The sequence below is a fragment of the Colletotrichum truncatum genome (assembly GCF_014235925.2).
Source record: "Colletotrichum truncatum strain CMES1059 chromosome Unknown Contig_0004, whole genome shotgun sequence".
NCBI lineage: Eukaryota > Fungi > Ascomycota > Sordariomycetes > Glomerellales > Glomerellaceae > Colletotrichum > Colletotrichum truncatum.
Window position 1 is genome coordinate 2997357 of NW_027222401.1, and position 26163 is coordinate 3023519.

At 50.0% G+C, this 26163-nt stretch overlaps 11 protein-coding genes across 11 annotated transcripts; 7 read left to right on the forward strand and 4 right to left on the reverse strand.

Moving 5' to 3' along the window:
- Positions 1-224: 224 nt before the first annotated feature.
- CTRU02_207571 (N2,N2-dimethylguanosine tRNA methyltransferase) lies at positions 225-1328 on the forward strand (the record flags this gene model as incomplete). The annotated part of the gene is made up of 2 exons (XM_036719043.1): positions 225-438; positions 520-1328. The coding sequence occupies 2 exons, from the start codon at positions 225-227 to the stop codon at positions 1326-1328; spliced, it is 1023 nt and encodes a 340-aa protein (XP_036588750.1).
- Positions 1329-3637: 2309 nt separating this feature from the next.
- CTRU02_207572 (glycoside hydrolase family 61 protein) lies at positions 3638-4481 on the forward strand (the record flags this gene model as incomplete). The annotated part of the gene is made up of 3 exons (XM_036719042.1): positions 3638-3790; positions 3858-4352; positions 4410-4481. 3 exons carry the CDS (start codon positions 3638-3640, stop codon positions 4479-4481), a joined length of 720 nt encoding a protein of 239 aa, XP_036588749.1.
- Positions 4482-4769: 288 nt separating this feature from the next.
- On the reverse strand, positions 4770-5594 carry CTRU02_207573 (uncharacterized protein; the record flags this gene model as incomplete). Its single annotated transcript, XM_036719041.1, has 2 exons — positions 4770-5105; positions 5178-5594. The coding sequence occupies 2 exons, from the start codon at positions 5592-5594 to the stop codon at positions 4770-4772; spliced, it is 753 nt and encodes a 250-aa protein (XP_036588748.1).
- A 996-nt stretch (positions 5595-6590) lies between these two features.
- On the reverse strand, positions 6591-7994 carry CTRU02_207574 (ribosome associated chaperone; the record flags this gene model as incomplete). Its single annotated transcript, XM_036719040.1, has 2 exons — positions 6591-7634; positions 7701-7994. 2 exons carry the CDS (start codon positions 7992-7994, stop codon positions 6591-6593), a joined length of 1338 nt encoding a protein of 445 aa, XP_036588747.1.
- A 371-nt stretch (positions 7995-8365) lies between these two features.
- Positions 8366-8820, forward strand: CTRU02_207576 (uncharacterized protein; the record flags this gene model as incomplete). The annotated part of the gene is made up of 3 exons (XM_070204921.1): positions 8366-8420; positions 8481-8657; positions 8723-8820. The coding sequence occupies 3 exons, from the start codon at positions 8366-8368 to the stop codon at positions 8818-8820; spliced, it is 330 nt and encodes a 109-aa protein (XP_070061454.1).
- A 196-nt stretch (positions 8821-9016) lies between these two features.
- On the reverse strand, positions 9017-10256 carry CTRU02_207575 (pre-mRNA splicing factor SLT11 (RNA recognition domain-containing protein); the record flags this gene model as incomplete). The annotated part of the gene is made up of 2 exons (XM_036719038.1): positions 9017-10063; positions 10119-10256. 2 exons carry the CDS (start codon positions 10254-10256, stop codon positions 9017-9019), a joined length of 1185 nt encoding a protein of 394 aa, XP_036588745.1.
- Positions 10257-11695: 1439 nt separating this feature from the next.
- On the forward strand, positions 11696-13035 carry CTRU02_207577 (sterol 24-c-methyltransferase; the record flags this gene model as incomplete). Its single annotated transcript, XM_036719037.2, has 4 exons — positions 11696-11908; positions 11980-12014; positions 12075-12396; positions 12460-13035. 4 exons carry the CDS (start codon positions 11696-11698, stop codon positions 13033-13035), a joined length of 1146 nt encoding a protein of 381 aa, XP_036588744.2.
- A 1158-nt stretch (positions 13036-14193) lies between these two features.
- CTRU02_207578 (pyruvate dehydrogenase e1 component beta subunit) lies at positions 14194-15491 on the forward strand (the record flags this gene model as incomplete). Its single annotated transcript, XM_036719036.1, has 2 exons — positions 14194-14583; positions 14733-15491. The coding sequence occupies 2 exons, from the start codon at positions 14194-14196 to the stop codon at positions 15489-15491; spliced, it is 1149 nt and encodes a 382-aa protein (XP_036588743.1).
- Positions 15492-16384: 893 nt separating this feature from the next.
- Positions 16385-20350, forward strand: CTRU02_207579 (ATP-dependent RNA helicase; the record flags this gene model as incomplete). Its single annotated transcript, XM_036719035.1, has 3 exons — positions 16385-16584; positions 16640-19613; positions 19670-20350. The coding sequence occupies 3 exons, from the start codon at positions 16385-16387 to the stop codon at positions 20348-20350; spliced, it is 3855 nt and encodes a 1284-aa protein (XP_036588742.1).
- Positions 20351-20682: 332 nt separating this feature from the next.
- On the reverse strand, positions 20683-21517 carry CTRU02_207580 (charged multivesicular body protein; the record flags this gene model as incomplete). Its single annotated transcript, XM_070204922.1, has 3 exons — positions 20683-21234; positions 21307-21384; positions 21467-21517. 3 exons carry the CDS (start codon positions 21515-21517, stop codon positions 20683-20685), a joined length of 681 nt encoding a protein of 226 aa, XP_070061455.1.
- A 686-nt stretch (positions 21518-22203) lies between these two features.
- CTRU02_207581 (uncharacterized protein) lies at positions 22204-22783 on the forward strand (the record flags this gene model as incomplete). Its single annotated transcript, XM_036719033.1, has 2 exons — positions 22204-22363; positions 22437-22783. The coding sequence occupies 2 exons, from the start codon at positions 22204-22206 to the stop codon at positions 22781-22783; spliced, it is 507 nt and encodes a 168-aa protein (XP_036588740.1).
- Positions 22784-26163: the final 3380 nt, after the last annotated feature.

The window sequence follows — 26163 nt, forward strand, 5'->3', positions numbered from 1 at the left end:
CATGTGAACTCCACATTGTAAACTATTGCAGGTTTGGGATACTATATTGTTGCTACCTTGAACATATGTTTACCCGACTTATTTACCTAGTATTATCCTGCGCAAATTAGGCCTTTTTGCAACACAAAGCTTCGCCTACAGTACCCATCCAATCTGATCTAACTGTTCGGTTGCTTGCCTGCGCTAAGGCGAAAGCAACCAGCATAAGTGTCACATCTGACGCCATGGACTCTAAATCACTTCGGTCCAAGGCGTCTGAAGAGACTCTCATATCACTCCTTCAGCTAGATCCGTCGCCCATAGAGACACCACCAGCAGACACCGATAAAGACCTTCCTCCTCTGCCCGAAGATACTCTGGAGAGTAGCACCGCATCTTTAAAGTCGACCTCTTCCGCCCCAGGCCTGAGTGGGAGCGGCCATGGATTGATATTCTATCGTGCGTCACAGTTCACTATCAAAGCTTACTAACCCAGCAGTTTGTTGTGGATGTTGTACTGACATGTCTGTCTTTTTCTAGTGACGCGCATTCAAAAGTTCTCGTCCTACCTAATACCCGTCTTCACCTCGATACATCTCGCCAATACCTCAATAATACCCCTGCTCGCGCGTTCTGTCGCCGCCTCAGAAATATACCTGCTGCAGTCCCGAGAAATATACCAGACCTCGTTAACGGAGCCTCTTTTAGTCGGCCTGCCGGTCCTCGCTCACATCGCATCCGGTGTTGCTCTCCGCCTCGTGCGTCGTTCGCAGAATTTGCAGCGTTATGGCGGGAATACTCCTGGGATGTATGCATTGTATCGCGCTCAGACTGGTAAGACATCGCGTACTTTTACTTCGAACACTTCGACCTCAGCAGCGCGTATATGGCCACCGCTCAGCTACATTTCTCTGTCGGGGTATGCTTTTACAGCATTTCTTGCTGCCCATGTGAGCATCAACCGCATCCTTCCTCTCCGAGTCGAGGGCGACAGCTCGAATATTGGGTTGGCCTTTGTTGCGCACGGCTTCGCTCGGCACCCGGTTCTGTCATGGCTGGCGTATACAGGCTTGCTGGCAGTTGGTTGTGGACACATGATTTGGGGTGCAGCCAAATGGCTGGGATTTGCGCCTACGGCTATGGGATGGAGTGGGAGCGGCGCTAGCGTCATTGATCGGAAGACCAGGAGGCGCAAGAGGAGAGCGTGGTGGGCGTTGCATGGCATCGTTGCGGCTGCTTTCGGTACCTGGGCTGCTGGCGGCTTAGGTATTGTTGCTAGAGGGGGGCTTACAGACGGTTGGGTTGGTAAGCTTTATGATGAGTTATTTAGCAGAGCTTACCCTCTGTAAGAATAGCCATTCCCGAAAAGCGCCAAGCAGATGATACCCAAGAGTTACAATCTATGAATGAAAATAACGAAACTGAAGTAATGGCACATGTTCACTCTCTACTTCAGGTAATGTTGCCCAAACGGATGCGGTCGCTCGCAACATCAGGTGAAGGAAGTTTCCGTCCTGCCAGTATCTATTCATTGACTGCCATATGACAACTTATTTTTAACGGACTCTTGTTGTTTGAAAACGTATGAAGACAATCACGGCAGCAGGTAGGGGGCAACAATTGAGAACGGAAATTGAATAATGGCTACGAGCGAACTTGATAAGCCATGAAGGCAAACCCCCGCTCTCCCCCATCGGTTCCTTGGGAAAATTCCATGCTCAAACCCTTGCTACCAACCTTACTGGTATCACTACCAGACTACTCACAATATGGGCATGGGATCGTTCTCCATAAGTGACATTGGTTACCCCCTTACGCATTGTTCGGCCACCCGGAAGCTGATGAAACAAATTAGAGTACCGTCAAGTCGAAGCCATCCTGTATGGTTGGGCAGGCACCACGAATTACAGCTTATCTGCATGCCTTGATAGCAATGCTGGTAGCCTTATTCGTATCCTCATCGTTGCAGGCATCCCGGACACACTTAATGAGCGCGCCTTTGTCGGCTTTCTTGCAGAGGCATTCCTTAACGTTGTCCAAGTTGCAGCCTGTTCTCTCAAGTTCCCTGTCGAGACAAGGTTTCGCACAGGTCGGTACGTCCGCGAGAGATTGCGCAGAGATTAAAACGGCGGCGATGGTAGCTGTGGCGAGGACTGAGAACTTCATGTTGACGGCGTTGATGTAGGGTTGATTTGACAGAATCGATTCCAGGTTCAGAAAGATTATTGGAGTTGGCACTTTTCTTTGCTTGTCTTTTTGGCGTGGTAGGAGCATGAGAAATTAATACCAGTCCCAGCTAGACTCTTATATAGATCTTCATGGCAAGCGGTGTGGCGTTTGTGACCTTACTGGCTTCTCAATTGCTCTCGCCTCATGTTTGGCCAACCTGTACGGTTCATGAAGTGGAAATGGCACACCAAGAAGTGTTTTGGGCATATATGCTGGGTATACATCAAGGTCATTGTGATGACCGTGATGTTTATTTTCTCGCAGTTGCTTTAACAGTGCATATGTTAGCGAATAACAACATTTTTTTCTGTGGGCTGGAGCAAACGTGGTTGTGGTTCCAGCAGCCATATCGGTGGGGATAGCCCTTTCAGTGATGAAGGCAGATCTAGATTTTAAAAGTTTCGCATGTCTAGTTGAAAAGATGCTTCAATAATATAGGTAGCGAGATTCGAAATACAAGACTCGCCATTTGGGTTCACTTAAGAATCGGACACGTCCTACACCGTCACGTTGTAGTGGCCATCGTGGAAAATGTGGCCATGGCTGGTGGAAGCCTGTTCATATACCTCAGCGTAATCAAGCACCAAGCAACCGTAGGTAGAGCTGGTTGGCATCGGCATCACAGCCAGTGTCAGCAGCTACAAAGAGACTCGAGTAATAGGATGCTTTGCCTGGATATTGCACCGGCAGCATCGGGCTTGCTACTTCATTAATATGATGATGAATTTCACTGAGTGCAGATATATCCTGTAAAGCTTTTAGGTGGTATAACCTGCGATTTACCCGGATCAGCCTGTATCACTTAGGATCAACAAAACCACCCTATACGGCACACCTGACCATCTTTAACATGCTGTAATATGTGATCATGGCCAATGGAATCATCACAAGGCTTTTTTCATCTCGTCTAGAACCTGAACCTCCGATTGCGGGTATCGTTTAGTTTTGTCTCCCTTGAGCCGGTTCCTCGCTGACTACATACGAAACATGCATGAATGCATCACATACTGCAATCAAGTACGCCTCCATCAACCAACGTGGGTGGCAAATCATTTATACCGGTTAATATGACGCCAGTTGCCAGGCAATTACTGGCCTTACCTATGTCCCGCGTTAAGATCGTCTCCTCTTGACTCCTTGTCCGCTACGCCATACCCAGTGAGAAACGGCTTGATATTGAATCAATATAACCAGATGGCGACAGTATAGCCTCAGTTGTCTGACGGAGGGTGCGCCGAGCTTACCATCTTATTCGCTTCCTGTACATCCAATGACCGAGAAGCAACGAGATGATGAGCAGTTGCACATCCAAGCCTTCCGTGTCACACCTATAAAATGGCCATAGTCCCGTTCTTTCCCACATGAAATATCCTATGAACCCGCTCAATAGAACAGACCAAGTTGCCTCTTCAGTCGGAAAAGTGTCAAAATGCTCGGTCATACTATATCCTCCTTGCTTTGCCTGGTCACTGCTGCCGCAGGCCACGGCGCCGTTACTAGCTACACCATCGACGGAAAGAATTATCCAGGCTACGAAGGGTTTGCACCCGCAACTTCGCCACCAACTATTCAATGGCAGTGGGTAGGTTGACACTATTCTCGGGGCATTTTATACAGTGTGCACTTTATTTTTAACCTTGCAACCGTAGCCTGACTATAATCCAACGATGACTGTCAACGATATCAAGATGCGCTGTAACGGTGGCAGGTCGGCGCCCCTTTCCGCCAACATCAAAGCGGGCTCCAACATCACGGCCAACTGGAAACAGTGGACTCATGCTCAGGGCCCCGTGATGGTATGGCTCTATGACTGTGGTGGCGAATTTAAGAGCTGCGGCGGGGATAAACAACGGTGGTTCAAAATTGACCAGATGGGCCTCTGGGGGAATAACCTCAACAGTGAAAATTGGGGTACCGCGATAGTACTAAAGCAGCTCAAGTGGTCCAGCAAGATTCCCAAGAACCTTAAACCTGGTAACTATCTTGTGCGCCACGAACTACTCGCCCTCCACCAGACCAATACGCCTCAATTCTATGCCGAATGCGCCCAGCTCGTCATTGAGGGCTCCGGTACCGCGCAGCCACCAGCTTCCTATCTGAAGAGCATTCCCGGCTACGCTCCGCAGAACGACCCCGGCATTACCGTGAGTCCTTGCCAATTTCAAGCCGTTTCAAAGACTGACTTGGCTGGCACAATTTAGGTTGACATCTATCAGGGAGGTCGAACCTCTTACACGCCACCTGGGGGCGAGGTGTGGCCGGGCTTTGAATAAAATTCGCGGAGGACGCCTCGAGCATCATGCTCTGTAGCTGGTAGTATCAGAATCACCAACACCGAGCGCGATCCTTTATATATTAACGCCTGCGTTTAACCACAAATTGATGAGTTGAAATGCTTTTGATCACCACTAAGCCTATTCTTAACCCATGGTATCAGCAGCATGACGTATATACCCAGCCTTTGTTAAACATGATACAACTGACGCGCATACTTGAAATTCGTGCGCAAAAGCTGCCATCATGTAGTCCATAATGCCATAACCCCACTACCGTCGTTAATATCATCCCATGATTTTGTCCGTGCATGGGCCGGCCCCTCCTTCACCGGGAGGCAGAGTCTTGATAGCGTTGTTGAAGACGAGGTCTGGATAGCCTCTTGGACATGATTTGCTTTGGTTAGGACCGGGATATCCAAGGATGATGTTGCAAGGGGGAGTATTGGTGTCTGTTTCCACATATAGCCAGCCATTACAGCCTTCGGGAACATGGTGATAGCAGGTGTTGCAGCATTCTTGAGGGTTATGAGCTGAAGTCAGGTTGTACTTCCAATCGCTGCCGCCAAAGATGCCTATCCAATTGACATCGCGACGGAATATTGCAGAATCGCACCTAGAAGCCTGTATTTGATAATTTAGCAGGACGTTAAAAAGGCAACGCCATGCGTTCCTTAGAGAAGTTTCGATACTCACTGGTTTCGAAGTAGAAGTCGGTGATAGGAGCATGGCCGTTGAATAGTGCTTTGCGGTAGTAGTAGAGGCAGCCAATGTAGTCGAGAAGCCACTGCCTGGGCCATTTTCCTGATATTGCTGCCTGCTCATGTTTATCGCCTGTATTACAACGATGGGGACTACTATGGCCGAGAGAAGCAGCAAAGCGATAACGATAAGTATCCTTCTATGCTTCCACAGGCGCGTACCGAAGCAGGATTCCGGAGTAACAATGTCGCTGGGGGGGCTGTGGGTGTCTATGACACCATCGTTGCCTATACCGAAATCGTGCATCCGTATAACGGCCTCAGGGGCTGCTTCCACCACAACCTGAGGTGCCGAATTGGGATCGTACTCTACCCAACCGGGGCCTGTGAGTGAGCCTCTCTGTGACAACATTGTGAAGATTTGGTTGTGTGATAAATCTTCTGTATGATACGTGCTGCTTCGCAGTAGTTGATACCGACAACGTGAATATTAAGACGTAGCAATGCGAATCTGGGATGGTGATATGCTTGTTTCACTGGCCCGTGTGGTGATACTGAGGACTTTGAAATCTCGCTGGAAAGATAGAAGAGATTTGGGTAGACGCAGAAAATAGAAAGTACCCGGCTGGCTGGTGACTGTCCGTAGTCCTGCCTACTTTGTGCACTTAACCGACAAGCCCAGGCACCTGGAATTTTCATCCGGACATGCCTACCTCAAGATACAAGCAGAAAGGCTTAAGCCAAAAATGAAGAAAGAAGAGGGTTGTAATCACATGCACAGGCAGGGAATGACTGCAAGTTCTTGCCTCATCATGAGATGCAGTTTGACCACCTATGTGAGTACGAGAAAGGGAGGGCGGTGGAGCCCCAAGGAAGGCAAGGCAACTTGGCTTCCCCTATTTGAGCGCTCAGAAACGCAAAGAAAGAGTCCGGTAAGAGACTTCACCCTCCGTCAAGTCTCCTACGCATCTTTGTATTTCCAGTCGCCATAGCACTGAAATACCTGTTGGTTCTACCACCCCTAATCCGGCACTGTGTTATTGATCAACATGGCCCAAACACGAAAGGAGATCGGAGATTTCGTACCTCGTATAGAAATCGAGAAATTGGTTCACCTGTACCTATCCTGTGAAAGGCTTACTCAAAGTGCAAGGCTTAATGTCTCCTCTTGGAGCGGACTACGAGGCGAGTCGTGGCCAAAATACCATCAAGTAGTCACATGTCCAGTAATGGTTTTGGCTAACGCAGGTAAGCGATAGTCTGTAATGTGCCCAAGAAAGCAGTTTGTCCATCATCTATTCTATTGCCTCTAAACGCGTTGTACGCCCATGCCCATGTCATATGGTAAACCCATGGTCATGCTCTATCCATCAGATCCTCGTATTCCTCCCCGGCCAAGCATATTCGATTACTGGACCAAAGACTTGGCGTCTCCCTCCTTAAGCTTGCCAGCAGCAATTAGTCTCTTGACCTCTTCGCTCCAGGCACCCTTGATGTCATCGGCGACCTTAAGACTGCCGAGTTTGCCAGCCAACGCCGCAATTTCATCAGCGTCAATTTTGCCCTGAACAAGCTCAACATCGCCAAGAACAGCGTCGATAGTTGCAGCCGAAGCATCGCCGGCCACAAAATAGTTAGCGTCCTTGACAGAGCCCTTGAGAACACGCTTGTTCTTTTTAACAGCGTTCTTGGCCGCCTCCTTAGCCTTTTTCGATGCTTCGCGGTCCGCCTTAGCCTTCTCCTCAGCCTCCTTGGCTGCCTTCTCCTCGGTTTCCTTCTTCAGACGTGCATCCTCAACGGCCTTCTTCTCAGCCGCCTCCTTCTCCAGTCGCTTCTTGTTCTTGGCTGCGTTAGCCTCCTGCCTGAAGCGCTTGATACGTTCATCACCAGCGGAACAGTCGTCGAGCAGCTTACGAAGACGAGCATTGTCCTCGGCCTTCTTCTTCTTACGTGCGTTGGCGTTCTTGCGCTCCATATGGCGCTTCTGGTCACGGTTCTCATTGTCATCAGGGACATCCTCGTCCAGGTACTCGAATGTCCTCCAGCTGTCGAAGTTATACCAAAAGTTGTAGAATTCCTCTACCTCCTCCTTGGTAGACTTGTCGTCACCAAAAGACGGTACAGGCTGAGTCTTGGAAAAGCGGGCCTCAGACTTGAAAACATTGCCCCAAAGCTTGTAAAAGTTGCCCTTTGCAAGCTGTTTCTTAGTGGGAGGGTCGACGTCGGCCTTCTCATCTACAGAATCATACTGACGGCGCTTGACGGGGTCTAAGAGAACCTCAGTCGCCTTCTGAATGCATTTGAAGAAGTTGTCATCGTCAACAACGCCGGCGGCGGCCTTCTTGTCAGGGTGGTGCTTGAGGACCTTCTTGCGATGGGCACGCTTAATCTGGTCCTCTGTAGCCTTCCAACGGTACTTAGTGATACCAAGAACCTGATAGTGGTCTTGGCTCTATGAGAGAACAGGTATCAGCATAATTCTGTCTTGACCGCTTCATAAAGCTAGTTGAATACATACCTTCCAGTCCTTGGCGTCACGCTGCAACATCATAGGGTCTTCGGGCTCGCTGATGTCGCTGTCATCGTCATTTTCAACCTTCTTGGCGGCTTCTTGAGCTTGAATACGGTCATCTTCGGAGAAAGTGCGCTTGTGGCGGGCACGGCGAGCGTGGGCAAGAAAGTGAGGGCCGACAGGCTCAAGGCTCCGCTGAGTGGCAGCCGAAACCTGTCCGACAGGCTTGAAATCCTTCTCAGCAGACCAGCCCTCAGGAAGGACTGGCAAAGTGTGTGCGACAACAGATGCGGAAGCCATCTCGAGAGTTCTCCGGATCGCTGGATCGTTCGCAACTTTCGTGTGTTGAGTAACAAAATCGAGAGAAGTCGCTAGAGGAAAAAATCTGGAGCGTGGGGCAATTTTTTTTTCCCCCCTTCGTCGGTGTTGGTCGATTGAAGGCGGCGGGGAGGGGTGGGCCTAGTGACCCAGGCTTCATTGTTTTTGAACCACACCTCCACGTACTTGAATGTGCTGGATTCTTAGGAGGCATCTAAGTCTTCAACCGTCAATCACCCTATTAATTAAGTCAAACAACCATTTGGCCATTCTAGTCACTTATGACTGTGGGTTAAGGGCTTCCTCCTCAATTGGCGAATTCTCTTTTCATCCTCTCTCCTACGCCTTCCGCCATGTCCCTTGCTGCGTATCGACACCTCTTGCGCGCCGCGAGAATCGCTTTCAAAGGTCTAATGAAAACATTCCAGACACTTTCCTGGGCCCTTGCTGACGATGGGATTCATGTAGGCGATGAAAGGGTTCTCACAGCCGCGCAGCAGCAGATCCGTCAAGGTTTCCGCGATCACGCCACCGTCGCCCCTACAGATCCTTCCGTAGGGCCGGCCATTCAGAAGGCTGAAGATATCGCAAAGATCCTTAGAGAAAACATTGTTCAGGGCAAACAAGATGATGCTCAAGTCTACAGTGCGCAGATAGAAACCCAGACACTGATTTGTGGTAATGCGGCTTGCTAACATCACTCGTCGCAGAGCTACGCATTCATAAAGACACAGAACGGGGAGACAACGATTCGGTTAAGTTTGCAGGCGGCAACAAGGGAACTACAGGCGGTTGTGGTTGTAGTTGAGAGGCAGAACAATCGGACAAATCGACACAAATCGACACCGGGGGACGCTTGTATGATGTATAAAAGTCAATGATACCCTTAATATTGGTATGGAATTTTGCCTTAATCCGGATTTCCAACTACCATAACCATGCTTGAAAGCGCGATGACCCCCTAACTCCAAGAATTGACATTCGCTTCCCTTAATGATCGTAATCTAATCGCCTTTGAGACTGGCATATTGTGGACCGTCGCCTGACCCCGGCGGAGGCGCAACTGCAGGAGTTGTTGCTGACGCTGAAGCATCTGCGGTACTAGCACCATTCGCGATTTGCTTCCGCCCACCCTTTCCCTCACTTGAACGCAGGCCTCCTTGTCCACGCCGGGCATCGATGAGCATTTGTGACCGCTGCTCCTTGTCCATCGTGCCAATGGCTTTTGGAACGCCCCAGCGAACACGCAATGGGCAGCCCGCAATAACAGCCCGGCCCTGACAAGCTGCCGCAGCCTTCTCTGCACCCTCTCTTGTTTCATAGTTAACGAATGCGCAGTGTGACATGTGCGAGCAGACCAAGCTCTTGATTTTGCCATGCACTTTGAAGAAGTCGCGTATCTTGTGCTCGGGAAGGTCATCCTCAACTCCGGTTACAAAGAGTGACATGATATTCTTGTCCGCGGGTGGCATCCAGTCTTGTGGTCCGGGGGGCAGTTGAGCAGTGCTAGGGAACACCTGTTTAGCTCTGCCGGACCGGGTACTGAAAGCTGCGGCAGCTCTCGAGTCCCTTGTTCGGATTGGTCCTGGTCCACCAACTCCAGCACCCACCGCAGGGTTGCCTCCCAGTCCAACTTGTCTTGAGCTTGAAGCTGAGGCAGATCCCGATTGTAGGCCAACCTGTAGCTCGTCGTCCAGACCCTCTACTGGCCGGCCCTTCCGAAAGTATGGCTTACTGGCTGCCAATCTTCGCAGAAGTTCCCTAGCCTTATCATCCGTTTTCTCATACTCCTCCACTCCAGCGCGACCTTCTTCGATAGCCCGTTCATTATTTTGGGCGAAGTATTCCCGGTTGATGTCGGAAGACGGTCCCGGAGCTACCATTTTCAAGGCGGCATCACGAACAACAATTGGCAGACCGAAGGAAAGATCCAGCATACATGCCTGACAGCAGTTCTTCAGGCGCGCACACGTCAGGCATATATTTGTTCGTTTTTTTCGGCCGTGAGCTCGATCGGCGCTCCAGCTGAAGACAGTGAATGGTCTTGTGCACTGCAAGCAAAGTTTCAGCAGAGAATCAAATGCGACCGAAGGGCGCTTCACTTACTAGTTTACATTCCGATCCGTAGTCCTCCTTAAGCATTTTGACGTAAGGGTTCTCGGGAAGACAGTTTTCGCAGACAGACGGAAAATCTGTAGACTCCCAACCTGACCGATTCAGGTCCTGTTTAATTTGGGGTGGCATGGCACTTCGGGCGCGCGTTTCTCGTGCCAAGGATTGCCGACTGAAGTTGCGAGATGGGACGATGCTTAGGTCTTGGTCATCAAGGGATTCTAAAGATCCTACTGTGGCGAGCCAGAACAAAGTTGATCATGGTCAGGCTAAGCACCTGAGGTGGGGCATGCAGCCTGACAGACGCGTTGGTCACGTGCTGATCCGCCACAATCCAACGCCAAATGAACGATGGGTATTCGGTTCAGTGTGGTCTATGCCATTTTCCACCTTATCTTAGCTAGTATGAAGTTACTTTGCTTTGCATCAGCATTGCTTCTACGATGTTATCGGGAACACTGAAAAGAGTTGATATTCAACGGCAACCGCGAGCTACTGGTATGTGGGTTGAAGAAAGATCGCCGTTGGCTGCTCGAGCCCCACTCAGTTTGGCTTCCAGTCTCAGCCTCCCTCAAACTTCTGGTGTTTGGTTGAGGTTCCGATGTTAGGCCTAGAGCCGTGAAGCCAATCCAGATCTCTTGGTGAACATGTATTGCAAACAGGTTAATGCGCCGTCTTTGTACTCCTACGACTGGCCAACTTGGGCAAACTTGGAACTTCGCTAAGCTAAAATATAGACGAACAGGCACTTGGTAGGTAAGAAGTGTTGGATAACTGAGGTTTCTCGTCCCAAGTGCTGGACGCGGGTCGGGCTCGTTTCCAGATGATGATAGCAAATGCTTCCAGGTGGCATAGCACTTCCTGCCATGAATGAGATACTACTTCTGGTGCTAAAGTATGACCTTTCCGAATTATTCTGTCAAGTCTCGGGTGGAGATTATAGCAAGTGAATCTCTGGCTGGTTGATTCGAGTTCGTATTCGGATTGGGCCAGCTACCCCAGGCCCCTGCCCAGACCCGGCGTGCATGTGCATCCCTTGGTTACACCGCCTGCTAAATAGAGCAGCTTGCCATGACGGGGTCGAGTTATGATTGGTCAATCGCCATCGGGCTTGACCCGGATCATGCCAGATTTGTCTCTTCCGCCAGGCACTTGATGCTGGGTTTCTGCAAAATGGGGGGCGCCCTTGCACTGCGATACAACTAGTGTCGCTCAAGCGCATGCATTCTTCGCTTCGTAGTGATTTCAGTGTTTGCTGGTGGCCGTAGTGTAGTGGATCTTTTTTTGACCAAAGTACGTTACCAACGTGATTGTCCGAGGCGGTCACAGTGTTAGTGGGCGTCGCTTGGTAGAATCTATACGACCAAACAGAGCGATAATCTCCCGTTCGACTTGGCCGCTGCTCTCCTTTTCCCGCCGATAATTTTAAAAATCGACGACACCCCGCCCACTCACCTTCACCAGATAGCTGACTTTTTCCGCTATTCCTCCTCCACTCTTCTTTTCTGCGACCCCTATCTCACATTATCTTGTGCGTTTCTGCCATCTCACAGCCATACTCAACGTTCACTATGGTTTCCTCAACTGCCTCCAACCTCGAGCGTGAGGATCACGCACGCGATGCCCAATTCAACAAGGCCTTGCATGGTAACAGCGCAAAGGCCACTGGTGGTTTAGCTGCCATGTTCAGCAAAGGCCGCGAGGCTAAGCAGGCTGCTGTCGACGAGTACTTTAAGCACTGGGACAACAAGGCGGCCAAGGACGAAACTGCCGAAGAGCGCGCGGTACGTCCCCAACACTCTTGACCGCATCCTGTGCGACCCGTCATCCACTGACATGTGCCTGTTTCGTAAAGTCTAGGACAGCTGAATATGCGACTTTGACCAGACAGTGAGTATTTGGTGTTGGTGCGCCTCGTGCAAATTTCTTGCTAATCCGTGCCGCCCTCAGCTATTACAACCTTGCTACCGACTTGTACGAATACGGCTGGGGCCAGTCCTTCCACTTCTGTCGCTTCTCTCACGGCGAGCCTTTCTATCAAGCTATTGCTCGCCACGAACACTACCTTGCTCATCAGATTGGAATCAAGGAGGGCATGAAGGTTCTCGATGTGGGATGCGGTGTTGGCGGACCTGCGCGTGAAATAGCCAAATTTACTGGCTGCCATGTCACTGGCCTGAACAACAACGACTATCAGATCGATAGAGCCACCCACTACGCCGCAAAGGAGGGCTTGTCAAACCAACTCAAATTTGTGAAAGGAGACTTCATGGTAAGTCAAAACTTGCGCTGGTAGACCACAAGTACATTTCAACTGACAGCCATCACCACACAGCAAATGTCTTTCCCGGACAACTCTTTTGATGCTATTTACGCCATCGAGGCTACAGTCCATGCCCCTAGCTTGGAGGGCATTTACAGCGAAATCTTCCGAGTTCTCAAGCCTGGTGGTGTTTTCGGTGTCTACGAGTGGTTGATGACTGACAAGTACGATAACGATAACCTGGCACATCGCGAGATTCGCCTTGGCATCGAGCAGGGTGACGGAATTTCCAACATGTGTAAGGTCTCAGAGGGCCTGGCTGCTATGAAGGCTGCGGGATTCGACTTGCTCCACCACGAGGATCTTGCTGATAGGCCTGACCCTATGCCATGGTACTGGCCTCTGTCGGGTGACATGCGGTACATTCAGTCCCCGTTTGACATCTTCACCATTGTTCGGATGACGAAATGGGGACGGTATCTGATGCACAACCTGATCGGTGGACTCGAGGCCATTAAACTTGCTCCTGCTGGTACTATGAAGACAGCAGACAGCTTGGCATTAGCGGGCGACTGCTTGGTTGCTGGTGGAAAGGACCATCTGTTTACGCCCATGTATCTCATGGTTGGAAAAAAGCCTGCCAACTAGGGAGACAGTTCATTACTGCTGCAGCAACACTTCGATTTTCAAGGTCAAAGACGTTGCTACCTGGCAGAAAGGAAAACGGAGGAATCGAAGCCATGACCTTGCAACTTGTTGTATGACTATTATATATGAGTATCAGTAAATAATTGTAATTAACCCCCTAAGCAGCCAAGGCCCTGCGTTTGGATGACGCGTCATCGTTTGAATTTTATCACCAGTTTTAATCGGTGGTCATTTGCAACCTGGGCTTTACCTCCAAGTTCAGTCGGATCAAAATGCTTATTGACCTGGATCTAGTCCTATATTCTCTGGAAGGTCTTGATTGGACGAGCATCAGCCAAAAAATAACAGGAGGGTTGAACAACACCGACTCTAACAATGTGCTTATCAACCCTCATAAAGCTTTTCATAGCTTAAGGTGGCCGATTAGCACTGGGCACTGATGATTCCAGCCAGTGACAGTCACTGGGGAATATGCGAAGGGACAAGGCGCAGGATGGGTTGGTTGACTACTAGTAGTCCGGCAGGTTGAGACCTACCTCTAGCCAGGTGGAGCAATCCCAGAGCTATCTGTTGGTGTGCCCGCCATCTCATTAGAACAAAGGCGGTTACCCTCAAGTTCGGATGGAAACGGGTGGCAGCGGTGCAAGTGCCCTGAAAAGTGTGCCAATGGAAATGCTACTGGTGCTCAAATGGGGCTTTTCGGGATTAAATCGGACCTGAATTATAGTGCGGATTGAGCACAGTTGGCTCCTTAGCTTCCGCTGATTGGTCTTGTTCGCACACAATCGATTATCTAATGCACAAAGACAAGACTAGACTTATCCGGGCAAGGATCCACCACCGGGGCCTCCCCAACGCTGTTGTTTGGCAGCTCGCCGCAATTCAACGGACTCAACGCTCATAGAGCTAAGCAAAAAAAAAAAAAAAAAGCTGCGAAATCCCTCGACAGCTCCGGTCGCCTTTCTCATCCCTCTCCCTCCGACGCTTCACCTCAACCTTCGTCGTTGGCCATCGTCAATCCCCACCCGAGGCCGCTAACCGTCTATCTAATATCGCCTTCTTTTTACTCATCATCGATTCTTCCTGTGGGACAATCGGTTTTCTTGCGTTGCGACCACCGCGTCCTAAGAGAAATCACCCCAAAAAACTCAATTCGCCATGTCCCGATTCCTCCGTCCCGTAGCTCGCCTGGCGGCCTCGTCCAGAGCTACTGCTCTCCGTTCCTCTGCCTGCCAGTTCTCACCCATTCCTCAGTTTGCCAGCCGTCCGGCTGCCTTCGCCCTCCAATCAAGGACGTACGCCGACGCCAAGGGCACTAAGGATTACACCGTCCGCGAGGCCCTCAACGAGGCCCTCGCCGAGGAACTCGAGTCCAACGACAAGGTCTTCGTTCTCGGTGAGGAAGTTGCTCAGTACAATGGAGCGTACAAAGTCACAAAGGGTCTCTGGGACCGATTCGGCGACAAGCGTGTCATTGACACGCCCATCACTGAGAGTGGTTTTTGTGGTCTAGCCGTTGGCGCCGCTCTGAGTGGACTACACCCTGTGGTAAGTGCATTGCTCTATTTCGCCGAGGAAGGGGATGTCGTTCTTTACCATGGACTTGCGGATCGTCTTCGCCCGTCCTGCCTGATGTAGATGAACGAAGTCTCCTATTATCTGAGTGCCAATATTTAACTAACCCTTCTCCCTCTTAGTGCGAGTTCATGACCTTCAACTTCGCCATGCAAGCTATTGATCAGATTGTTAACTCTGCCGCCAAAACTCTATACATGTCTGGTGGCATTCAGCCCTGCAACATCACCTTCCGTGGCCCCAACGGGTTTGCTGCCGGTGTCGCCGCCCAGCACTCTCAGGACTACTCGGCGTGGTACGGTAGCATTCCTGGCCTGAAGGTAGTTGCTCCTTGGAGTGCTGAGGATGCCAAGGGACTTCTGAAAGCTGCCATCCGCGATCCTAACCCGGTCGTTGTTCTTGAGAATGAGCTTCTGTACGGCCAGTCCTTCCCTATGTCCGAAGCTGCTCAGAAGGACGACTTCGTTCTTCCTTTCGGCAAGGCCAAGATTGAGCGCGCTGGCAAGGACCTGACCATCGTCACGCTATCCCGCTGTGTCGGCCAAACCTTGGTTGCTGCTGAGAATCTGAAGAAGAAGTACGGTGTCGACGTCGAAGTTATCAACCTGCGCTCCATCAAGCCTCTGGATGTTGAGTCCATTGTCAAGTCTGTCAAGAAGACTCACCGCCTTCTATCTGTTGAGTCTGGCTTCCCGGCCTACGGTGTTGGCTCCGAGATCCTGGCATTGACCATGGAGTACGCCTTCGACTACCTTGACGCCCCCGCCCAGAGAGTCACTGGTGCTGATGTACCTACTCCCTACGCCCAGGGGCTTGAGGAAATGAGCTTCCCTACTGAGCAGATCATTGAGAACTACGTTGCCAAGATGTTGCGTCTTTAAGGGGTTGTGTGAACTGGAAGGAGGATGTGGGTGTAGGCATGCTACTTCATATGAAGCTCTCAAGGATAGGATGCGATCCATAATGGGCTATTGAGCTTGATAGACTCGGGGGAAGCTTGTACTTGTATGTTGCTCAGTTGTCATATATACATCTCATACCTTGAGAGTACAACTAGACGTGAAATATTCCATTACGCTACCTATCGGCCGGGTGTGGCGCCACGGCCTGCAGTTGAAAGGGTTAATATCCTGCATGCTGGAAACCTGAAAACTATAGACTTTCTCTTCCAGCTCAAGTTCGAGCGGTCTGTGTCGGCTTTTTGCGCTGCACATACTCAAAAGGAAGAGGGGCATCTGTTTCTGTTGTCATACTAGTTACAATGTGCTTTGAATATTCCATGCTTTACACTGTAAGAAAACAAACCAATTAGTTACGTTTGCAAGCTAATCTGGAGGAGGAAGATGGTGAACATTTCGTGACAAACTTATATGCTTGGGTAAGGAAAGGCTAGTTCAAGTTTTATTTCCACGCGGTTAGCTATGCATGCGCTACAGTTACCTTTCGCCGCCGCCTGTTGAACTTGGGAACGAGTTTTGAAGAGAATTGCGTAAAGGGTGAACGTCAAAAGATAGAGGGATGCTTTAGAGTCCTGAAGAAGCAATTACAGGGCCGCCATGGGTGAATTTTCATTTCGCGACGAGCTTGCAAGCCCAGGGCCTACCTTCTGCCATTGAGGGGCACTTAGCACAATGTCTAGCCCCGCACACCGTCATCGGCTCCGCCTTGCTAGCTGCCTACCTCAAATACCCTAGTTGCATTTGCTACTACATTGCCTCTCCTTGAACACAATCTTAGAGTGACGTCCATTAGGCTGCTGTCTACGCAACACAAAATGGCTTCTGACCTGGCAACGGCCATCCAGGGCCTCTCTATTGATAATTGTGACGATTTCAATATCGACGATACTCTTTTCGAGCAACGACCTCGGAAACGAATCAAACAAGATGCGACAGCCCTCAAAACATACCTGGAGGCTGAGTTCCTCACACCATCTGCCCAGTTCCCCACCGACTGGTTGAATCGTCTGCAGCAGTAAGACACTAGCCAAGAAAGAATCAATCGAAATAAGCTAAAGCAGCTCATCTAGGCGCTGGGATTGTCCTGCAGACTACACCGAGCTTTTCAAGATCGCCGCGCCCCAAACCAGGACCGTGACACGGTTTCAGCGACATGGACTTGAAGGCAGAGTAACTGGTTACAAGAACGTCACTGTCCCGGCCAGTAGCGCCACGGCCAAGAACTCTACCTCGTTTCTGCGCAAGCCTGCGAGTAGAGCTGATTTTGTTCGAGGTGCTGCGGGATTCTTTCCCTTTGCACCTGGTGGCCTAGAAGGCATCGAGGCAACAGCTGCTCTTGAGGATCAGGTTCACCGAACCGGGGCCGGAGATGCTGCTACTAGCCCCTCTAACAAGCTTGAGAGAGTTATTAAGCTTGGTACCGAGGGCGGATTGCTCGAAATTGCGCCAGGGCTCAGTCGAGGTATCGATGTCAGCAAGAAGCAGAGCAACGAAGATGAAGCCAGAGCGGTGGAACAAGAACTGGAACAAGAACCGGAGCAGGCGCCTGGGGTTGAAGACATTGACTCAGAGAGACAGGCCCATGGCGAAAAGGACATTGAGTCCGACGAAGAAGATGGGGAGGATATCGATGCCATTTTGCCGGTCGAATTCCCGGCCTTAGAGCCTCATGGTGCTCTGGCCGCGTCCAGTGTCAAGAAAGCCGGACGAGAATGGGCCCATATGGTGGATATTGGAAGAGACATTCCCAACTTTAGGGAACTAGTACCCGACATGGCAAGAGATTGGCCCTTTGAACTCGACACGTTCCAAAAAGAAGCCATCTACCATCTAGAGAACGGCGATTCTGTCTTCGTTGCTGCGCACACATCAGCCGGAAAAACCGTCGTGGCTGAATACGCTATTGCTCTGGCTTCGAAACACATGACAAAAGCTATCTATACGTCGCCTATCAAAGCTTTAAGCAACCAGAAGTTTCGAGACTTCCGTCAGACGTTTGATGAGGTCGGTATTTTGACAGGTGATGTTCAGATCAACCCAGAGGCAAGCTGTTTGATCATGACGACAGAGATTCTGCGCAGTATGCTCTATAGGGGAGCCGATTTGATCCGAGATGTTGAGTTTGTAATATTTGACGAGGTTCACTACGTCAACGATTTTGAGCGCGGAGTTGTGTGGGAAGAGGTCATCATTATGTTACCAGAGCATGTGTCTCTTATCCTTTTGTCTGCCACCGTACCGAACACCTATGAGTTTGCCTCATGGGTTGGGCGAACCAAGCAGAAAGATATCTACGTTATATCTACACCTAAGCGGCCCATCCCGCTTGAACACTATCTCTGGGCTGGTAAGGGCATTCACAAGATTGTAGACTCGGACAAGAAATTCATCGAGAAGGGTTGGAAAGATGCAAATCATGCTATTCAGGGCAAGGACAAGCCCAAAGTTCTGGAATCGACCAATTCAGGACGTGGAGGCGGAGGCGGTGGCCCAAGAGGAGGCCAAAGAGGGGGAGGACAACGCGGCGGACAGCGCGGTGGCCCCCGGGGTGGTGCTCAGCAAAGGGGGCGCGGCGGCGGCGGCGGCGGCGGCGGAGCAACGCGTGCTAGTCACAATCCGGGTCACTTGGGCCGGACTGGTCGTCAAGGAGGATTCACGTCAGCAGCTCAGGACAAGAACATTTGGGTTCACCTGGTCCAATTTCTCAAAAAGTCAAACCTCCTTCCTGCCTGCATCTTCGTCTTTTCGAAAAAGCGGTGCGAAGAGAATGCCGATGCACTCAGCAATCAGGACTTCTGCACGGCTACCGAGAAAAGCGCCATTCATATGACCATCGAAAAGTCCATTGCCAGGCTAAAGCCGGAGGACCGAGTCCTTCCGCAGATTATTCGATTGCGAGAACTTTTGTCGAGAGGTATTGCGGTTCATCATGGAGGCCTTTTGCCCATCGTCAAGGAGATTGTCGAAATTCTGTTTGCCCAAACTCTTGTCAAGGTGCTGTTCGCCACTGAGACGTTTGCGATGGGTCTCAATTTGCCAACGCGAACTGTTGTCTTTTCTGGATATCGGAAGCATGACGGTCATTCTTTCCGAAATCTACTTCCAGGTGAATACACCCAGATGGCTGGTCGAGCTGGGCGCCGTGGTCTAGATACCGTTGGTTCCGTCATTATCGTCCCTCCCGGAGGAGATGAAGCCCCTCCGGTTGCAGACCTTCAGAAAATGATTTTGGGGGAGCCCTCGAAGCTGAGGTCCCAGTTCCGTCTGACGTACAACATGATTCTTAACTTACTTCGGGTGGAGGCACTCAAGATTGAAGAAATGATTAAGCGCAGCTTCTCAGAACACGCCACTCAGCAATTATTACCGGAGCACGAGAAAGCCGTTAAGCTTTCAGAAGCAGACCTAGCGAAGATCAAACGAGACTCTTGCGGCACCTGTGACACTTCAATGGATGAATGCCACCAAGCATCACAGGACTACAAACAGCTGACTGAAGAGTTGTACCGATTTTTGCTCAGTATCCCAATTGGTCGCAAGATGTTCAGCCAGTCACGTTTAATTGTTTACAAAAAGGATGGCATTCGTACGCCAGGCATCCTACTCTCAGACGGGGCGACCAACAAGGGACCTCAGGGAAGCCCTACATTGCATGTATGTGAAATCAGGCTTATGAGGGAAACTCGAGATTCGACAGACTTGCTCCCGTTCATGCCAGCCTTCCGCAAATATTTCACACCCCTACCACAAGCGAAGAAACATATACGCATCAAAACATTACACGTTCCTTTAAGTGACGTGGAGTGCCTCACCAGATACATGACGAAGGGCATTGTACCGGAGATCTTCCAGAGTGGTGAAAAATATATCAAAGCAAAGGATAGGCTTCATTCTATCTGCAGATCATGGGATGATCTATGGGATGAGATGGATCTGTCAAAGATCAAGAATCTGCAATTCCAAGAGACCATGAAGAGACGGAGGGAAGTTGAGCTAATTGCATCTTCATCGCCGGCCCTATCCTGCCCGCAGTTCTTGAAGCACGTAAGTCATGTCAGCTACAACACACAAATGTAGCTTTTGCTAACAAACAGAAATAGTTTGCCATGTGCCATGACCAGTGGCTTATCAAGGAGCACATTTCTCAGCTCCGCCAGTCTTTGTCGGATCAAAACCTTCAACTGCTCCCTGATTACGAACAACGAATACAGGTGCTAAAACAGCTCCAGTTCATCGATGAGAGTTCAAGAATACAGCTGAAGGGCAAAGTGGCCTGCGAAATACATTCGGGCGACGAGCTCGTATTGACAGAGCTAATTCTGGACAACGTACTTGCAGACTATGAACCGGCCGAGATTGCAGCCTTGCTGTCCGCCTTTGTGTTTCAAGAAAAGACGGATTCTCAGCCCAACCTGACGGGAAATCTTGAGCGGGGTAAAGACACCATAATTGCTATCAGTGAGAAGGTGAATGAAGTTCAGACCCTTCACCAAGTCATCCAAGCCGCAGACGATTCCAATGACTTCATCTCTCGGCCCAGATTTGGTTTGATGGAGGTGGTTTATGAGTGGGCAAGGGGCATGAGCTTCAAGAACATTACCGATCTGACCGACGTTTTGGAAGGCACTATCGTGCGGACTATCACACGGCTAGATGAAACATGCCGCGAGGTCAAGAATGCTGCCCGTATAATTGGCGATCCTGAACTGTACCAGAAAATGCAGACTGCTCAGGAGATGATCAAGAGGGATATTACGGCAGTGGCCAGTTTGTACATGTGAACGAGTGGACGGGGTAGGCTATTAAATACCATTCCAGACTAGCTAGTCAAGTTGCGTTTACCAACAACCAACGGAGGGAAATCTCGAACAGGCATATCAATAAATTACCCTTCCTCCCAGAAACGCCGCATGGTTCTCTGTTCCCAAATCAGGCGCAGGTATGTTCATAAACCCATTCCTTAAACGACTTGGCCCGTTTTCTCGTACGTAAGTGTACTTCTGAAAAAGAAGTAGTATGTAGAAAGTCAAGACGCCTTATAAACTCCAATGTCCCAAACGAGTGGTAACAACCTTACGTAATTGTATTTGGTGAAAGTGCATTTGATGTTCAATTATGCCCTCAAGGCCCGCAGTCTCTGTTGCAAGGCATCCTCTTCCTCAGCAGTGGGCTCGCTGGAGACCAGCTCTTCCTTGGCAGGTGTTGCGCTGTTCAGCTCTGCGTTCAACTGAACACCGGCATCATCTGCCAATTTGCCCAGAAGTTCATGAACGGCATCTTCAGAAACTTGGGCGCTGGTTGATTGCGAAATAGCATCTTGATAAATGCCGTTGGACATAGCATACTCCTCATTTTGCTGCTTGAACTGCTCGAGGGTAACTAGGGTCTGCAGAATCGAAAATTTGTCAGTAAAAGCCATGTAGAGTTTGTTGAATACGTGGTATGATACCTTCTCGGGATTCATATTCTTTTGTGCAAGCGACATAGTGCGAGACGACTGTCCCATCATGTGTGTCATGCGGTTCATCGAGTTGTTGGCTTGAATCTGAGCAGCTGAAAGCTCGGCCATGTCAGCCATTTGGTCCATTTGTTGAGCTAGCGCCTGCTTGGATAAGAGCATTTTGGCCTTCTGATATGCCTTTGCTGTTTCGCCCTTCTTGAGTAACTAGAAAGCCGCGTATTAACAACCGTTCGGCTTGATAGGCAACCAAAGCATGGCAATATGGTGGTAACTTACATCCTGAATCTGTTTCTTTAAAATGGGATCCTGCTTAGCAGCTTTCTGGGCTTCCCTACGAGCCTGCTTCGCTTGAAACTAGTAGAGCGTTAACAGGTGTGATCCTCTTTACTCTAGCGGCCGTATGACTTCGCCAGGTAGGTTCTCATGATGGACATACCCTCGCCTGAAACTCGACTTGCATATCTCGAGTGAGCTGCCGGTTCGACATGGTGCCGACCAATCGGTGCCTGTCCGAGCTGGGAGGCCGGGTAGTTGAAGAGAGGACCGAAGAGGGGTTAAGAAGCGTGAGAGTTGAGAGTTTGGATGTACGAGGATGGCTGAGCCGGAAATGCAGGGGATGAAACAGAAAAGTGCGCAAAAACGGTAACTTATGTTGAAAGGCGAAGTGGACAACCGTATGTGTCAAAGGAAAGTGTTGTATACCAGCGACTAGTCGGGCGTTGGACGAAGACCCTAGACGTAGCGGCGATATCCTGCCAGTGAGCGCTTTCAATCATGGGCACGCTGCCAGGTGGGGCCGCCTGCCAGTCATGGCGTATGACGCAACGCTTCAGCCTTTCGAAGCAACGATTATGTAAGTATCAAGGTGCCTGCTAGAAACATGGTTTATCAGAAGGCTGCACATCAGTAACACACTACGGACGGCTACGGGTTAGGTTCAGCTGCGGTTCTGAACCACAATCGGAGTTTAAATGGACCGATATCGATGACGCTTCCGTAGCGATAGAGATCATGATGGAAACGGCATGTGACAAGTGTTAAATGGCACTTCTTCAACTAGTCATTTAATTCACCCCCTGCTACAATAGTGCTTAGTCTTGATTATGAGCAGTTGATTGAATAACATTGTGTTCCCTTGCTCTCTCTTTCTGTCTTCTATCCCTCCCCAAATTGATGATCACAGTGGCTGCTCGCGCAACCATGAACGTGCAACGATTTCCGCGACCACCGTTGCTTGAGAAAACATCGAGACATCTGAAAATTATTTGGTACGGTCAGGTGGTTGCGGATACTCGGGACGCATACTGGGTGCTGGAGACTCACCACCCACCTAGTTCGTCTCCCTCCGAGCAGATTGAAGCGGTGGCATCCTGGACTGGTCACGACGTAACTGACTTGGACAACAGCCTATTACATCCCACCGACAGCGATAAGATGTTTCTTGACACCAACGCGTCGAAGTACATATTGCGAATGGAAAGGGACTGCAACTTACTACTCCATCGGTGCTCCACAGACGGCATCTGTTAGGGAGGCGCAAGTCGTCAAAGATCGCATCTGGTCTTATGAATCTCCGTCAGCGGGCTTCGAGGCAATCAAGGGCTACATGTCTTTTTACGCCGGCCCATGGGATTGCTATGTTGACGGAGAATTAGTTGAGCCACAGCCTGGAGATTTCTACGGGGGCTGGGTTACTTCAGACATCAAGGGTATTATTAAGGGCGCTCAAGGCAATTTAGACCCCATTCTATAAACTTTGGGGCAAATTGCGCGCTGCTTTACACATGTGCAGGTTCTGATGTACTGCTGACTTAATTGGCAGTGTTCTGCTTCGAACACCTTTTGGCATCATGACAACTTGGAACCAGTACTTACTCTAGATTAGCCTCGACACCAAGCATGGCGCCCGCTAGAGAGCATTGATGCCTTCAGGTTCAAGAAAACCATAAGCATATAGTAGCTTCATTAACGAAGAGTAGGAGCCTGCAGGCAACAATGCTGTCGTGAGATGTCGCTGGCGGCATTATCAATAAATGCTGAGTTGGCCAAATTGGATGCCCTCTTGTGCTGCCGAACAGTAACATTTGCACAAGTAGACGTTGGACATCACTTATCACCTACCCCTTGGAACCGCACATGCCTGGGAATTAAGATCTTAGCGGATATCTAGTGGGGTACACCAGATCATCGAGACTACTGGCGGCCACGACAAGTGCGCCGGCAGCACCTCATCATCCTCTGATCTACTACGTGATGAGTCCACTAGGGCTGATTACAGTCACTCGATACAGGAACTGTACGCAATAGCACATGGCGGTCCAGACTCACTGATATGACCACAGACGAAGCGCTGCGGCCTGGACGAGTTCCCTGGTGCCGTCCATTAAAGCATCTCAACTCTTGTAGAATAATGAACACTAACAGAAGTCCACAGTATTGGGTTTCATACGATTAGCAGGGCAGCTACAGAAAAAAGTTGACAATACTAGTAGTTCCAGCTGGTGGCCGACCAAAGTATAAAGCACATGCTCGTTTTCCGTATGTCCAGTAAGAGGAGACTGAATATGCAACTGGGATCAGAGATAGTGTGAGTTCGGAAATGGTCGTCGTTGTTATATCCATCTCAGGGAACACGTGCTTGTATTAGGTTGTTACAACTCTGTTTCGTGTTCACTTGATAAATACATAGAGCTTTGTAGAAGGCAGGCAGACAGTAAGCAATGTCCAGGGGCGAAATGGAGGCTGAGTGTAGCACATATAGGGGGGAGCCCATCTGTTCCGCTTGATTAAAGAGAGAACCTTACGAAATTACTACATAGAACCCACTGTATGCACGTCCCTTCTCAGCCAAAGCACTTCCGCCCCACACGTTTGCCAATCGTTACTTGTTAGTAGGTACATGTGCGACCATGTTCTATTCAATTCGACCCCGTTCTCTCGCGGTTTCCTGCTGCAATGGGGCCAATGGATTGCTCCTCACCCGTCCGGCTGATCAGCCGCCGATAACAGTAGTGGTATTAGCAATCGATTCAGCAGAATTCCATGTTGAATTATAGCGAGGGACGATGATGCCTCGCCCTTGACTGCGAGAAGGACTCTAGGCTTGAGTAGACTTCTGCACTGGTTATGGTTCCAAAGTCCAAGAATAGTTAGTTTTCGTGTACCATACAACGGGTCAATGACATGCCACACCCAAGTCCAAGATTGAGAAGGCCGTCATTGAATATTATCGTTGTTGTTGCAGGACTCACGTCAGTCGACCACTACTAATGTAATCAAGGTTTGCCCAAGATTGTCGCAAAATGTTTGGGCAATTTTGATGTAAATCATTTCCGGAGACTTTAAGGAGGCATGCAAGGGGCTTCTAGAAAGGCACCCGTACGTACAATTCAGAAAGTCGCCGAGGTCTCTCGTGTTGACTCCAGCTAGCAGGACCCACCTACGGGACACTGTACTGAAAGCGTAAAATCAATGGGTAACGTCGTCAGAGGTTGAGACTATTTACACTTTTGTCATTTCAAGTTAGTTCCTAGGGCAGCTGCGGGTGACGAATCGTGAACTGCATTATTAGTCGACTACTGACAAGTGCAGCAGATCCGCGGCAATCAAAGGCTTCAATCGCGGCAGGAGCCATGGATGGCTGCAATCAAACCAATTTTACTCGCCACATCTCATGTTCTGGTTTTCAAAACTTGAAGGGAGCCATGGCCTAACGGAAGAATTTGTTAAACTTTGAATCGAGTAAGCAGCACACCAATATATGCATCCCTACCACAAAGGAGAGACAAGAGCGACGCACATACACAGTCCGTCTTTGGGTTTCCCTTGCTACGGCGTATATCCCTCGTTTAGGGGCTGGTTGATCAGGCGGTGTCATACTACTGAGTTTGACAAGCCCGAGGACTTGAACAGTTTATTTGAGTCAGTCGAAGGGAGACGGAAGGGCATGATTCAAACTAAGCTGATTCAAGGCCAACCCCATATCTTGTTCCAGACTTTGCCTGACTTGTTTGGATTAAGGCACCTTGAATAGGGTTTGTGATCTTTGAAGTGGCACGCAAAGCGAAGTGGCAGAACAGAGTTTGCGCAATCCTCCTTGGGCTTGGGAACTTCCAAAGCGTCCATCGTAGGCGTCATTCTTGTTCACCAATCAACTTGGGTTACTTCCCAAGGCGCCTAGGAACAATGCATCGACAAGAAAAAGAGGTCCAGACAGTACACTATAATGAGAGCGCGGCGAGGGTGACATCCAGCCCCATTCAGCCGTCGAGTGGCACATGTACTTAGGTGCTGACTGAGTAGCGTGAAGGTCCCCATTGCTGAGGTGGATCTTACAGGCGAGCCGTCGTCTGAGTGGTTTCGGGGAAGACGGGTGGCTAAGTTTAGTAACTAGCGGAATCAAATTGTGCTTCTAGGTTGACACTGCCTGCTGTCATGTAAGCCCTGATGTCTTCCAATTATTTCCAGGATCTTGTCGCTGGGCGGTGCTTCGAAGCTGCATCGATTTGCTCCGTTCCTTCAGGTTCTCTGAGTCTGTTCTCTGATAGTTGACAGCCAAGGCATGATGAGGGATGATCTCAGCTGACAGCGGCGGACATCGCGTGAACCACACAGCCAACCAACTCAGCAATGCGATGCAATGCAGCGAAAATGGGACCAGAGGTGAAGACGGGTCAACGGAACGGACGGAACAAAATTGAGCATATTTCGAGAGAACGGACTGCGAGAATGGGATAATTTGCGGCAAGGCGAGGTAGTGGTACTTCATACGGTTGTCCTCCTTAATTGCCCCTTTAACTTTATTTGCAGTGGGATGGCAGTGGAAACAGCTGTCTTCCAGTTCCCCGTTCCAGCCGATGAGAGCTCGGAGCATCGACGCCCCCTTTTGGCACGTGTGCGCCGTGTTCGGGAACGGGAAATGGGTAATTAATCACAGTTGTGCGAGGTCAGAAGCAAGGGGGCAAAACCGGAGGTAGAACTGACTCTGTATAGTGGTGCTTCGAGCTTACTAGAGTACTGCGGACAACGAAGAAAAGGGGAAGTTCCTGGGAGCAACGCGGCCTCCATTTGGCACGGTGCGCCAGGCGTGTTTCCGCTCCGTAGCTCCCGTGTTTCCTGTTTAGACCGATGAGC